This window comes from Fusarium verticillioides, chromosome 8, assembly GCF_000149555.1.
Source record: "Fusarium verticillioides 7600 chromosome 8, whole genome shotgun sequence".
Classification (NCBI taxonomy): Eukaryota; Fungi; Ascomycota; class Sordariomycetes; order Hypocreales; family Nectriaceae; genus Fusarium; species Fusarium verticillioides.
Window position 1 is genome coordinate 2224619 of NC_031682.1, and position 14136 is coordinate 2238754.

The window sequence follows — 14136 nt, forward strand, 5'->3', positions numbered from 1 at the left end:
TGGCTACTGACTTGAAATAAATCTTCTGGGATAGCTTGTAATTCAAGGCATTCAACATGGCAAAAGAAAGATCAGACAGAGTTGACTGACAGCATGCGACACGGACAAAAATAATTGACAAGACTGGGATTCGAACCCAGGCCCCTTTCGAGACTGCGAATCGTCACTAGTTCGAATCGAACCTGAACACAGCGCCTTAGACCGCTCGGCCATCTTGCCTTTTGATTGGATGGACACTGAGTCTTCTTGGTACCCTATCAACAGCAGCATCAATCAGCATCGTTCAGTCTCATTGTTCCAGAAAGAGCTGTCCAAGAGTTAGTAGCAGCCTCCTTTCCTTTACTACTACACCTAGGGGAGGAAAAACTAATAAAAAGATCTAAGTAATTTAGTAAAAATTTAAGATAAGTTTAGGATACCTTTTATAAACTAGCCTAAACTTTTAGGTCTTGTATTCTCTTGCTCCCCAAGGCGCACCTAACAAGGCAAGACCTATAAAGCCTACCTACCTTATGGCTCCTCGGCCTCCCTTTTGTTTTTCACCTCGTCAGCCAAGTCCGGTTCTTGCAGCTTCAACATCAACAACCTTCATCAAAAGTTGTCAGAATTCATCATCAACCATCATAAGTCCTCAAACTTTATCCAAGAATTATCGAGAACCCGTCAAATTACCAACCAACCAAAACGCCAAGGCAATGGACAATTCACAGGACCAGGCTATCAGGGATCGTCGGCGACGAAACAGGGAAAACCTGATTGCAGAAAGGAAAAGGGAACTTGAAGGGCTGTGGCAAGACAGTGAATAGTGCCCCCAAACATTCGCCCCTACAAACCCCGACAATATCGACATCTTGAGAATTATGCTCAGAATCTCATACATACAGAGGGAACTGAATAAAGAGCTTGATGATCTGTGGAAAGAAGGTGGAGCTTTGCGCAAGGCGGTCGGAAATTCGCGAGGTCGAAGGCTGACATCCGCTGCTGCCCAGAAGGCTTTGGATGAACTGGAAAGTCAGGCAGCCCAACAAGGAGGCGGGAATTGAGAATGGTCTGATACCTTATGGAGAGGTACTGAAGTAGTCATTATGCAAGCAGATTCACTTCCGGCTGCAATGTCTCCAGCATGAATACACTTCTTTTCGCAAACACCATCAATAGAATCGAGTTTCTTCACCCAAGTCAAGCTAGAAATGGCAGTCAATTCACGGATTTATTGCCTTATCTTGGCAGACACTCGACGATCCCGAAAGATGTCAATCACGTATCAAAGTCCCATACGTCGAAACGCTACACTGATGGGCTGTTGGTGTCAAGCATAAATACTCCTCTTTCACTTCTTGCTCATTCCCCAAGCAATATACCAAGATAACTCCATTATGGCTTACCGACAGAACGATCATGAGCGAACACCGCTCGCATCTGACAGCCAGGCCAACAACGATGCTGCTTACGAGGATTACATGAGACGTTACCGAGCCCGAAATCCCAACTCAAACTGGGAACCCAAGACGCGAAAGATGGTCGGGCCAATGTATAACCCAACGCCATGGCTATCGCCTGCCACTACTCCTGACTACCGTGAGCGGGATTTTTTTGATCCTTTCGTAGTTTCTGATGGACACCGTATTACGCCGAGACTACCCCTACCACGTGAATCCCCAAGAGTTGAACCTCGAGGGGTTGAGCCTCAAAGAAGACAGGACCCTGATGAAAGCCCGCAGTGGAAATACGTTCCCGGTGAAGGATACAGGCAAGTTGAACCAGGTACACGTTCGGGAGCTAACCAGCAGCACTACTCGAGGAGAGCGAACGAACAACGGCGGGAAAATGAGCGTAGGTTCTTGAGTGATGTGCAATCTGAAGTTGGCAGGGATAATGGATATCCCCATATCAGCAGAAGCTACCAGGTCGACAGAAGAGAGCCTCAAGATACCAGAATAGACCCTAATGCTAATGCTCGAGCTCCTATTCTGGATATGTGGACTGCTACACCAGAAGCGAGGGAGTGGATGGGCAGAGTGCAGCGGGAAGTGAACATTCGAGGTAGATACCCAGGAGCTAATTTCAGTGAGCAAGGTTTCTGGCGCCGATAACCTCTCCGATATTTAGATCTATGATGGTTTACTTCGTAGTTTAGTATAATCGCATTTTGTCTTCTCGAAAGAATAAGAGTCTGAATGTTAGTTCCAATACTGTGGATGTGATTGACACGTGGAAGTTTTTTAAGGCTAGATTCAGTCTCAGTAGACTTAAATTCTCAGCTACCGGAAGCCATTTGTATTGAATATAATTCACTGACGTTGAACTTTCTTCACGTGTCAAGCCACCAGATGTGGCCCCACACAACTTGGGCACACCAGAAATTAGCCACTGGAGCGCAAAATCATTTCTACCCGACGTCACATCTTTATTCAAGGCCTATCGATATTCTCGTCTGTGTCTTCAATACTGAAATTACATTATTCAAGATTTCTCCCTCAAGTGCGATTGCTTTAGCAGAATTCCACTGCCCTGCAATCATTGGCTATCGTTGATGACTAACGGTCGCGAGGCCAAAATTTCTGCCTCCAGCATCACTGAAGCAAGCTCCTCTTCTTTCCAACTTGCAGCTGTCAATCAACACACCAAGGCTCAGAGCCGCATAAATAGTCACGATCATCATTCCGCTCCAAAATGAATCACTCTCGATTCCTGTCTCTGCAACTCGTCTCCCTTCTCCCACCTCCGTGATCAGGCAACTCAACCTGGCTTGTCCTAGCGCCGACGCCTTCCCAGCTATGCTTGACCTTTCCATCGACTGCAACACCGTGAATCCAGTATATTCTTGCCTCGAATCAATCGAACGTTATCTACAGCCTTGAGTACGCATTCTCCGACCGCTGAAGTTTTCCCTCTTGCTTGCAATAATCGTCGCCAGACAACATTTGTGCCTCGACTGGTGTCAATCTTGCATTGCCTGTACGAACGACCAGCTATATACGCCCCGACGCATACCGTTTCCTCGAATCCATACCTCGAGATGATCGTACAATACCGTCGCAAAACGAGCGGCTTCTGTAACACCGCAAGCGTGCCTATAGTTGACCGTGGCTGTTCAAATTGTTCGAGCAGACCTGTTGTGAAATGATGCTGCAGAATACATGCTCTGCCTTGGAAATGGCACCTCCGATATGAACAGCGTAGCGCACGCGGTCTTCATGCTTTCAAGCATGACCAAGAGTTCCGCTGCTTCCTCGACTGTAGCCCGGGCACGTGTCTTCGCAGCTCTTGTCGTACCACAGAGGCCTGCTCTCTTCCGAAGAGTCGCTCGTGAGGTACATCGCATTGTCCTGTCAAGGTCACACGATTGCAATGAGAAGAGGCGACCCCAACACCGCTGCGCAGTCCGGCCGGCTGTTGATCGAGATGGGCAAACAGCTTTCCGCATATCAACAGAACGATAGTCATGAGCGCAGAACGAAGTCTCCGGCTGGCGAACAAGTCGAAGTTACAGACGAAACGGCGGTGTTCCCACCAACACCCCGTTGCTGCCGACCGAATCGAAGCCATGGCCGCCAACATGAACGAAGATACAACACCCTCTCTTTCGCCTCATTGAGAGGGCACCCGACCGGGCCTGTCTGTTGTCGTTACGGTCGACACTGGGTGGCACCAAGCCGTTTCGCGACTTGGCTCCATGCAATCAATCGACTCTTGCCATTGCCGTCAATACTGCTTGCGGATTTGCAAGCTGTATTGCAGGCACAAAGCCCCAAAAGCTATGTCCATAGCGCTGAGACTCGAGAACCCACATACCTTCGTTGCCGCCCAGCTGATCTACTCCGCATCACTGCACAGTTTGCGCCTGGCTACGCGGATCAGCTCAACTCTCACGAGGCGAAAGAGACAAGCAAAAGAGACGAGCCACATTTCATCAGTTTCGTCCCCGAACTCATCGCCTGCGTCCTCTTGATTCATCTCGTGCTCGTTTCGTCGTGGATGTCACCGCGAGAAGTGGCCTGCTTCAAACCCGGCGCCATGCTGTTGTGATTCACCGTCGCTGAGCCGGTGGACAAAGTTTTCGGAGACGACTTGAACAATACCGTCAAGCTTTTCCTGATACTAAGGGCGTCGTGATGCTTTTGATGTCTGCTATCGAACTGGAATGCAGGCCAAAGACTTGTCATCGACTCTTGACCCAAGATGCCTCAACGCTACTGACTCTGGAGCGACCGCCTTGAGGTGATTACAGCACTGGCATCTTCAATGGCATTGAGAGACGACGGCCATGTCGACCCCCTACTGCTGCCAATTGACTCGGATTAAGACAACAAAGCATCAGTGGTTACTCGAAGTACTGGAGAGTCCCTTGTCCTTAAAGAATAGCATGTGACGAATTTGCGACCTTGCACAAGCTGTCGAGTGTAGTTGGTTGAGGATGGTTAGAGGCTGTCAGACAGCGACGTGACTGTTAAGACTCACCCCGCGACGAAAATTCCCCTTCGCAATCACTATCACCGACGTTCGGCTGGTTCTTTTCGTCGTCGACCAGTCCCCGAAATGATTCCACCGTGCTTGATAGTGTCTCCTACTATTTGGATCTTGCAGAAGCACTTGGACCCAGCCATCCAGCCATGAGTGGTCCCTACTGCGACCAGTCGGATCGGAACAATCCTTGCTCGTATCGTCGTCACGCATACTGAACTTACTTTGACGCATTCATGGACTGTCCTCCCCTGCTCCCCAATTCCATCGACAATGACGGGGCCTTGACTTGTTTCATGAGCCCACCACTATCTTCATACCGATGTGTTGTAGCTCGCAACTGGCCGGGACAAAGAGAGCACGCCGCATTTACAGCGAAGGCAGTAGACAGGAATGAACAAACAATCTTCCACGTTGGATATTAGCCCTTTCCTGAGCTGAACATCCCGCGGCGACATGGTCATTGCTGCCCATTTTCTTCGTCCACAAAGATGACATTTCGATGACAGCGCTTGTGGCACCGTCATCAGCATCGTCCCCACCAGTCTATGGTACCACGGAAGTGCTGATCCCGAGACAGGTGCCATGCACATGACCGCAATCCGCCGGGCTGTGCCAAAGGCTCCAGGCTCCTCTGTAGTTGATTGCCATTGTGCTACAGATTGACACCGTTGCCTGAACAGCTAAGACTTGGGGGTCATTTTCCACGAGGGTGGCCGGTTCTTGACGAGCTGTCCAGCTCGCAATGCGTCGCGTACCCCAAGATGGGAACACTTCATTCGCCACGACGGACGCTCCGGTGTGTTTCTTTACAACCCGGCCTTTCTCACCATACACACATTCCGATTGGTGAGACCAATTGGGTCCTCGTGTCGAAGAAGCAGCCGATATCTCTTCAGGGGCTTTGGCACATCCCTCTCGTGGTTTATGACTTGACTTCACCAGATTGTTGCCCACCGTTCAGAGTCAACCCACCACCGCATTTGTTGGCAGTACGATCCCTTATCCCTCGCACTGGGCCGATAGGAAACCGTGTGCGATAACTGCTGTATCTGCAAACACGTGGACATGCGACCCCATGCCTTCATCACGCAATGCTCAAAGGACGCCCTGGGCCCGTCATTCTCGTTCTCGAGTAACGAACTTCTAAATGCGAGCATTGGTTTCGCGAGGCAAGGTCGTCGCCGACGGATTTGCTGCCAGTATCCGCTTGCCTCACTTGTCAATGAGGCGGGAGAAGCTCCCCATGAAATCCTAACAATCATGGCGAGCAGAGGGTATCAGCGACGTGTCACATCGATAGCTCGATACGGCACCCATACGAAAGCTCAATGACAGCAGATTCGGGTAATCGATCCCTGATTGCATCTTCGCCGATGGCATTTCGCATTGAACTGAATAACTCTCACCAAGCAAGACAAGGATCGGATCTCGCCAATGATCCTTGGATGTTGATCGTCGGACCCGAATGCGAAGCCTGAACACGTGTACAAATGATGCTGCGCGCAGTCCCCCCAAGGCGTGAATGCTGCCCACGTTCATATTCGGCTGGGTGCAAGCGAAGGGGGAACAGCGCGTCCAGTGTTGATCACTGCAGTGTATCCTACACTGCATGCGCGTAGACCTGGCCTATGGAAGAGCTGGCATCTCACTTCGAATCTCCGTTTCAGCATCATCCAAAGGGTAGCATTTGCCCCGAACTCCGATGGCCTGGTGCCACAGCTTTGGAGTCAATGCGATAAAGATCTACTGGAAATACTGGTTGACTACCGTTGCCTCCGTCGCGAACTTGCCTTGCGGAGTCGAAGAAGACGGGAGATGACGCGATTGTCAAACGTGTTGCTCGCGTTGCGACAGAAAGTTAACGCGAAGATCCATCCTGTTGCGGATCTGAGAATAACGACGAAATCTCTGCAAATGCACATATCGAGCGCGTTCGGTCATGCCCTCGCAGCCTCCCAAGGCCAACAGACCCCATGCCATCCATCGCCCTTCAAGTATCCCCGACACCAGTGACTGTCAGTATTACCTATTCCATCTACAGCGTCAAGCACTGACCCGTCACTACCAGTCCACAGTCACCAGACACGATGCGCAAGCGACGAAGACGACGACGACGACCACGGCCCGAGAATGATTCACGAGTCCCCAGCGATAAACGACGCCCTAAGCAAGCTAACACCAGCGACGCAAGTGCCCTCCACCAACGAGCGAACAAACGACCAAAAGGCGAGAGCGACCGACGACTACAGTGAACGATGACGATGACGAAACACAGCGACGATAATCCGAACGCACGACGACCGACCGACTACGATACGAATTACGACATCGACGATCCTCCGCAACTACGACGGACAGATCTCCAATGCAGTTACATGCTTTACACATCTCTACATGGTCAACAATCCCACCACATGGCATTGGGCCATCGTGGGAAAGGCGGTTCGCTTTGGCAGTGGGCTGTCGGCCGTGAAATGTTTTCCTTCCTCTCCTGTCGACAGTCCAGCTTGCCCTCACTGATCGCGTGTGATGTGGCTTATGGCTGCAAAGATAGCTGCCCTGACGACTGTCTTCATTATTGTTCGAGAGGGTTTGCTGCTTTCACCATCAAGACGACCCGGCCCAACGTCTCAGCACACAAGAGCGGCAGGCCCTCCTGTATTTGGCATTGGAGACAGCCATCGGGATAACGAACTTTTCAGACAAAAGCGACATATAACGCAAACGTGAGGGCAAAGACAGGCTGAGGACGGACAGATGCTACATGTTCCGCAAGTATCAAATCTCAATCTCTTGCCTTTTGTGGCTGTGTCAGATGTCAAGAGGAAGGGTAGCAACAAGCTGGCGCACAGCGATAAAACTTGCTGGTTACACACAGGGCTAATGTCCTTGCCGTTTCCGCCATATTCTTTGCCTGACATTAGTGTCTGTTCGAGATCTCGGCGCCTGCTCCGCTACACTACTCGAGAAAGTTGAACTGGCCGGTCTTGAGACTCCAATTTTCTGAATCATAACGACCACCTGGATGCGTTTCGGTACGAGCAAATCGTCTGCTCCTCAACGCAACAACCAGGCCTACTGACGGTGCTCTTACCCGAGCAGGGGGGGGGCAAGAAAACTTGAGACTTTTATCATAAGTGGTGAAGACTTGGGCAATCTAGTCTAAATTTAGGGAATCTTTACTGAGTTTATTATATCATTCTCTTCTAAACTCTCGTGTTTTCTTGCTCCATGAGGTCGAGAAAGCATGAGCTGACGCCTCTGCCTGTGCGAGCATGATCTCGCCTTCCACTGTCAGCAACCTTGATCAAGATGAGCACGGATATTCTTCTTCTGCGCCAGCTTCACGGCCATGCCATTTTGCAAATACGTTGCAATTGAGTATTGATCAAATAAACTATGTTTCTTTCGTATCAAGACTCCGAAGTGATTCCCATTCGTCTTCCGTCATTCCAAACTCGATCAGATCGTACCACTTGCGGTTCATCCAAACAGTCTGCCGTCTTCGGCCTTCCAGCTTGAAACCAATACTCTCGTAAAGATATACTCCTCGGGGGTTGTAATCGGTAGTAGTAATACCAATTGTATGCAGGCCAGCGTGTCGGAAGCCCCAGTCCACCATCCAGTTGATGGCTTCTCTACCGTAGCCCTTGCCCTGATGCTCTTTAATAAGAGAGATGCCAATCTCGGCAGTCCGATGATGGGCAACTGTGGGTGAGATGCCTCCCCAGCCGATGCACATGACGCCAATGATGGTTCGAGGCTTCTTGTCTTTGTCTTCTGTCTCGTCATCGGCATCATCTCTGAGATATATAGCGACACCGAGCAAAGAATTGACAACCGACTCTATGTATGAGTCGACCTCCTTGGGCCCCTTTGGCAAGAGCATGGTGGGTGCTGAAAGGGCCTGGATGACAGGATCTTGAAGGATTGTGAGAGCGATCTTTTTAAGGTTTTCATCGGTCTTGTCGGCTCGGACGTACTCGAGTCGCTTTGACTGGTAAGCATTGGCGATGTGTTCTGTAGAGTAGTCCATGATAAATGATGTGATTGAAGAGTGCGTGCAATGGCGTGATACAGTGGACGGCGGTGAAATTGACTGATGGGTAGGTTATTGGTGATGCAGCTTTTGTAGTCGGATGAGGCTCTCGAGTGCCCAGCCATCTTTGACGCTATTCCCGAGTCGGGCGCCGGATGAGTCATTGGCCGCTTTACGTTCGCTTACTCGCATTCCCTTTTTGGCAGTTATCGAACGCGCAACGATTAGTCTAGTTGCCCTTTTGTTAGACAATTGCTTAGTGGTAGCCACCTTCAGCAAGGACTGTTATCGCTGGCAACTATAAGTGTAGCTTTTAGTGTATACTGCCTCAGCTGAGCTTCTGTGAGTGCTAGTTTGAGCTGACAGACCGGACCTTAGGGAGCAAGAAAATATAAGACCTAAGTTTAGGGTAATGACATAAACTCTATAAAAGGTATCCTAAATTTAACCTAAATTTATATTAAATTACTTAAATCTTTTTATTGGTTAGGCATAAGGTCTTGAGTTTTATTTCCTTCCCTAGCCGGACAAATGACGCCGCGGAAAGTAACATAAACCAGCATCGCGTGCTAATGAAGGCCAAAAGTGAAACTTTATCACAAACAAAGCCGTGATTCTGAACCCTCTCACAAAGTTCAACCGAAGGCCAATATAAGAGAGTTGTTTCACTCTCCTAAGCATCGTCAAATCTCACCATCTTTTATCTTCTCAAGGTCGACATACAATGGCACCCTCAAGCTTCCATAAGTTTCCAGAACTGCCCCCCCGAATTCCAGCTGCAGATATGGGAATCTTCATTTCGCTCATCCGAAGATATTCCCGGTGGTTTGCACTACATAGGCCTTGACGATACAGCATGTCCGGTTCTACTGGATAGAACCGTGAAAGACGAATTTCAGAGAGCAAGGTCAGGTTACGAAGTGGAAAAAGGTCTCTGGACGGCGTGCTGGGACTCCCATGCAGCTGCTATCAAACATGAGCAGCAGCGAAAGGCCAAGTTTAACTACTGTTATCCACCAAGCACAACCACGTTGGACATGGCCTTGTGGCGCTTCGGATCGTCCGCGACGTTGTCCGAGCCCGTATTAGTAAAACCTTCTCCTCAGGAAGGGCGACAGATTATCGAATCACAGAAACAGAAAATGATCGTCTATCCCTCGCGAGATATTTTTTGTGTTGCATTAAACAGGGGAGTGCGAGCTACGCGCATTGGATATTCTGACGTACTTCGAGAATTCAGGAGCCTCGCCTTCGAATTCCAGCCTTTTTTGGAACACCCAGCTATTACAGCATGACAACTACTACCCCATCAAAAAGTTCAAGCCTTCGCTGGCCTTTATCCTCCAGCTTTTATTCGATGCGGCACATGTCAGGCCTTCCGAGATGCCAAGAATCAGGCTTATCGACAGGAATGCTCAATGGATAAACGACGATACTACACAACTTGGTCTTGACACATTTTACGACTGTGACTGCGAATATAGAGAGATTAGCATGAAGCCTGGCTCATCTTCTGCACGGATCGTTTGTCATAGCCCTATTCTCAAGTTCTTCGACCATCTGGACCGGCTGCTCGACGACAAGCTCCAAAATGTAGGCCCTTTTAGTCGTGGGACTGGGCCGATATTCGTGATAAGGGACTCCTTTTCTATCATTGTTTTACGGCAAAATCAGGCGGGAGCTGGAAAAAAAGTGAGCTATTAACTGCACTTCAGAGAGTGTCCATCATGCCTTTGGCCATTTGGGCACAGTTTCCGATGGGGAGAGAACAGAGATGTTGTTCTGAGAGGTTCGTCCTGGCACTTGTGCAGTAGCTTGCCTCGGAGACCTGGGTCGAATAGGGTCTTGAGTTGAGAGGCCACAGGAACTGAATGGGAAAGTTCAGGATCAATGCCTGAGAAAGCCTTTTTAGAAAATAGTGCGTTTCCTGTGTGCATTCCTAATATACTTTCATCAATGATGTGTTTATTATGGATTAGAAAGCTTGGTAATTCTTAACTGAACCTTGAAACATACTCTCGGCCTTATTGGGGAGATATGGGTGTGACTTTATGTGAAGGTTTACTTACAAAAGTAACAGAACAATGGCATACTTAAGGAATACAGAGATGCCGTTTCGGTATCTCGCCTTCATTCCAACTTTAGCTCCAGGTCTTTCATTTCCACATGTCCAGACAGACAAGCTTCTAACAATGTCCCCCCCAATTTTCCATCTCTTCTCCCAGCTCCCGTGTGAGCTCCGACTACACATCTGGGAATCAGCAATTAGAAACTGGACAGCAAACGTTTACGACTCTTCAACATGGGACTGGGATAAGTTTGACGCAGTAAATCCAATGCCAGAGGCTCCCAGGAAGCGATCCTATGGCATAAACTACGTGAGCCTCGATACTAATGGCGATGGTATTCCTCTAGACTGCAGCTGGAACAAACCTCAACCCGCGAACCGGTCTGCCTACCTCTGGCACGCCGGTCTGTGGATGGCATGCAAAGAGTCTCGTGAGGTCATGAGAAAACACTGGTTCAACGACCCCTACTCCAAAAGCCATCCTGAATACGTGGAAGAGACGGTGAACGACGGTCTGTGGAAGTGGCTTTACGGCAATGAAGAGGGATTAGATGTGATTTGGAATGAGTGGGGTCGAGAACTGGAATCCTATGAGCCTTGGCTTATGACTACATCCCCTGGGGACATGTTCTGCATTACTCCGGACAACTATAGGCCCCTCGCCCGGTTCAAGCTCTTCCTAAGGCGCAGCAACCATAGGATTTATGAATATGCTGTAGAGTTTGACCCAGCCTGGACGTCTGAGCTGGCTGGCCTCGACAAATATCGACCGACAGACCGCTTATCGCCCACTTTAGCCTTCGCCATCAGAATCTTTTGCGAAATTGCAACTCAGCAAATGGGTCTACCGTCGGTCGTACATCTTATCGACAGATACTCTGGCTGGAAGAACTTCAGTAAAGCCGAGGAACCATCGGTGTATTACGATTGCGAACACGAGTATATCAAGATCGACCCGAGCAATCCTCTGGCCACAAATCGTCTTGTCCGAAGTGCCCCTATTCTCTGGTTCTTGGACCAGGTTGACCGGCTCCTCAAGCATCGATTGACCTGGAAACGAAAGACATCTCCTTGGGCTTGGGGTGATTACGGGCTTCCGCCAGATGGGTTGTCTGTTCGGAAGTTGGTGCCGGTCGTGGCCAGGCTTGATAAGGAGGTGGTGCTCAAGGCTACAAAATGCAATGCTATTCTGCCTTAGACGAAACAGCCTGCCCTGGTCACTTCTTCACATGGAAAAACTGTAAAAGGAAAGCCAGATGTGCGATGGAAATGGTAGTTTATATGGCTGTGGTGTTTTGCCCTGTTTTTGCATCTTGGGCTTAAGAAAGAGCACTCTGCTTGGGTTTTGCTGAGACATTGTCTGCATGGGATATGTGATGGAAAGCGGATTTAGGGATTAAAAGAGAGTACTGGTCTTGTAAAGCGTTGGCTATGGGTACTCAGGAGATTATGTTTGGAGACTCAAGGTTCGTAAATAAAGCTTTATCTCCACATGACTGTCGATGGAGAAACCCTAAAGCCATCTCATTCTTCTCGCTTTTGGTGACTAATGCTTTGTGAATCTTGCAGTTCAAGTTGCTGCCATTATCCGATCAACCTTTACTTTAAGGTTCAAGAAAGCTAATAGATGCATCACGCACGCGGCCATTCAATGATTTACAACATTGAAGAAAGCTTCTTTGGGATACTGACTCACTCCCGAGAGTCTCACGTATATAATCCCAGAGTCATCCACTGTCTTCAAACAAGCACCTCTGGTTCGACTCCTTATCTTTTCTTTATCCGTCAACCAACACTTGAACCGCCGGTAACAACTGACACCTAAAGCTCATTATGGACACCACCACATTCCATTCCTTTCCCCTACTGCCTTTTGAGCTGCGCGAGCAAATCTGGAAATATGCCTGCCAGCAGCTGAGGGAGAGGCGTAGGAACATTCACTACCTGTATATGGACGAAAATAGAAACATCTGGCCTCGGGACTACGATCGGAAGACCAATAACCCAAGCAATAGCAACAGATCTGGCTACACATGGCATACTTATATATGGCATGTAGGGCTATGGACTGCTTGTAGGGAGTCTCATGATACAGTAAATAAACTCGAACGCTTTTACATCAGCATGCGCTTTGAGTTACGCGATTGGCGTTGCAAGAGGGTAGTTTCCCCCCAGAAAACCGAATCTTTGCCCCGGGACCAAGTTATAGACCTCCATCGGGACATATGCTTCATCACCAGTGATTCATGGGAGTATCTTCTGAGACCCTGGAAGCCGATATATCTTCAAACCGAAGATGCTCGAGGTCGAAGGCGATTGAAGAAACCACTGAACATTGGTGTCAAGTTTGACCCATCGTGGGCCGAAGAAATGCAAAAGGCCGTGGAGACTACCTACTTCGCCACTGTTCTCCGTGACCTCCCTCCCCCAATGGCCTTTGCGGTCAGACTACTTTTCCAAGTTGCAACCGACGACCGTTATTCTCTTAGCAAATCGAAGGTTATGTTGATTGACGATGTATCTGAATGGCAATCATTCGACACTGAAGGGCATGGTGGATGCAGGATCTTCGATTCCGGCCAGGAGTACGTGGAGATGGGATGTCTTCTGGGCTTTAGTACGCATATTCCACTTCCGGACAGTCCTATGGACGACTTTATTGAGGATCTCAATTACTTGTTCATGGGCAGATTACAAGAGGCTTGCCAGTCAAATAGAAGGACTCACATCCTCGATACTGACTTTCTTCTACCAGTTCTGAGACGGGAGAAACAAGTTCCAATGGTTCGTCGGTAGCATCCTGTCCAGGCCAAAGCGGATGGCGGGCCTGGACCTCAACTTACAGATGATGATAGCAGAGTTGGTAGAACTGGCGTCAGCAATCAACAAGACCAAAACAGGATACTCGAAAGTATGCTTTGGCGGTGTTTTCTTTACGTGATCTCATTCAACCTTTTTTCGTTGCCTTGCCAATATGATTCAAGATACAGACCAAAAGTCATGGGTCGCAAGATGACTTTGTTAAGTTTACCACTCTTATTTCAGTATCTCGTGCCTTTGTGATCCAAGGTTCTACCGGCACAGAGTCTGTAAAATTAACCATTAAACCGAGCTTCACATAAGAGTGCCCTGGGAACCCTGCGGCATCGATGCCCTGGGCAGAATCGCCCTTGAGTTTGATCCCTCCTGGAGCTTGATGATCGAGAGATTTAGTCCGATTACTGGACCGAAGACTATCATACGCCCTTGCAATTCATAATGAAAATCATCTTCGATTATACACATAGGGCGCCCTAATGAACCATCGGGAGGGCATTTAAGAAGCCACACCCTAATTTCTTATAATAATAGCTCCACACGCAGTATTTGGTCAGGAATTTAGGTTTAATGTCTAAGTTGTTAGCCAGATGTGTTATTTACAGTTAGCACTTGGGGATAAGAGCTTATATCAGCCGAGAGGATTTAGCTACCTTCGCGATAAAGAGTCACGCCTCAGACAATGAGTCATCCCAAAACTCAGCCGAGGTTCTTCACCTGGTATAAATCAAGGTGGTTCCTTTCT

At 48.8% G+C, this 14136-nt stretch overlaps 6 protein-coding genes and 1 non-coding gene across 7 annotated transcripts; 5 read left to right on the forward strand and 2 right to left on the reverse strand.

Annotated features, from left to right (window-relative positions):
- Positions 1-115: 115 nt before the first annotated feature.
- Positions 116-219, reverse strand: FVEG_17500. The gene has a single exon. It is a non-coding gene; the product is annotated as a tRNA-Leu (tRNA).
- Positions 220-1376: 1157 nt separating this feature from the next.
- On the forward strand, positions 1377-2093 carry FVEG_13330 (hypothetical protein; the record flags this gene model as incomplete). The annotated part of the gene is made up of 1 exon (XM_018902701.1): positions 1377-2093. The coding sequence occupies one exon, from the start codon at positions 1377-1379 to the stop codon at positions 2091-2093; it is 717 nt and encodes a 238-aa protein (XP_018761502.1).
- A 1258-nt stretch (positions 2094-3351) lies between these two features.
- Positions 3352-4029, forward strand: FVEG_17501 (hypothetical protein; the record flags this gene model as incomplete). The annotated part of the gene is made up of 1 exon (XM_018906750.1): positions 3352-4029. The coding sequence occupies one exon, from the start codon at positions 3352-3354 to the stop codon at positions 4027-4029; it is 678 nt and encodes a 225-aa protein (XP_018761503.1).
- A 2377-nt stretch (positions 4030-6406) lies between these two features.
- FVEG_17502 (hypothetical protein) lies at positions 6407-6726 on the forward strand (the record flags this gene model as incomplete). Its single annotated transcript, XM_018906751.1, has 2 exons — positions 6407-6482; positions 6536-6726. The coding sequence occupies 2 exons, from the start codon at positions 6407-6409 to the stop codon at positions 6724-6726; spliced, it is 267 nt and encodes an 88-aa protein (XP_018761504.1).
- An 859-nt stretch (positions 6727-7585) lies between these two features.
- Positions 7586-8621, reverse strand: FVEG_13331 (hypothetical protein). The gene has a single exon (XM_018902702.1). The coding sequence runs from the start codon at positions 8501-8503 to the stop codon at positions 7865-7867; it is 639 nt and encodes a 212-aa protein (XP_018761505.1). The 5' UTR covers positions 8504-8621; the 3' UTR covers positions 7586-7864.
- Positions 8622-10698: 2077 nt separating this feature from the next.
- On the forward strand, positions 10699-11772 carry FVEG_13332 (hypothetical protein; the record flags this gene model as incomplete). The annotated part of the gene is made up of 1 exon (XM_018902703.1): positions 10699-11772. The coding sequence occupies one exon, from the start codon at positions 10699-10701 to the stop codon at positions 11770-11772; it is 1074 nt and encodes a 357-aa protein (XP_018761506.1).
- Positions 11773-12698: 926 nt separating this feature from the next.
- Positions 12699-13370, forward strand: FVEG_13333 (hypothetical protein; the record flags this gene model as incomplete). The annotated part of the gene is made up of 1 exon (XM_018902704.1): positions 12699-13370. One exon carries the CDS (start codon positions 12699-12701, stop codon positions 13368-13370), a length of 672 nt encoding a protein of 223 aa, XP_018761507.1.
- Between the last annotated feature and the right edge of the window lie 766 nt (positions 13371-14136).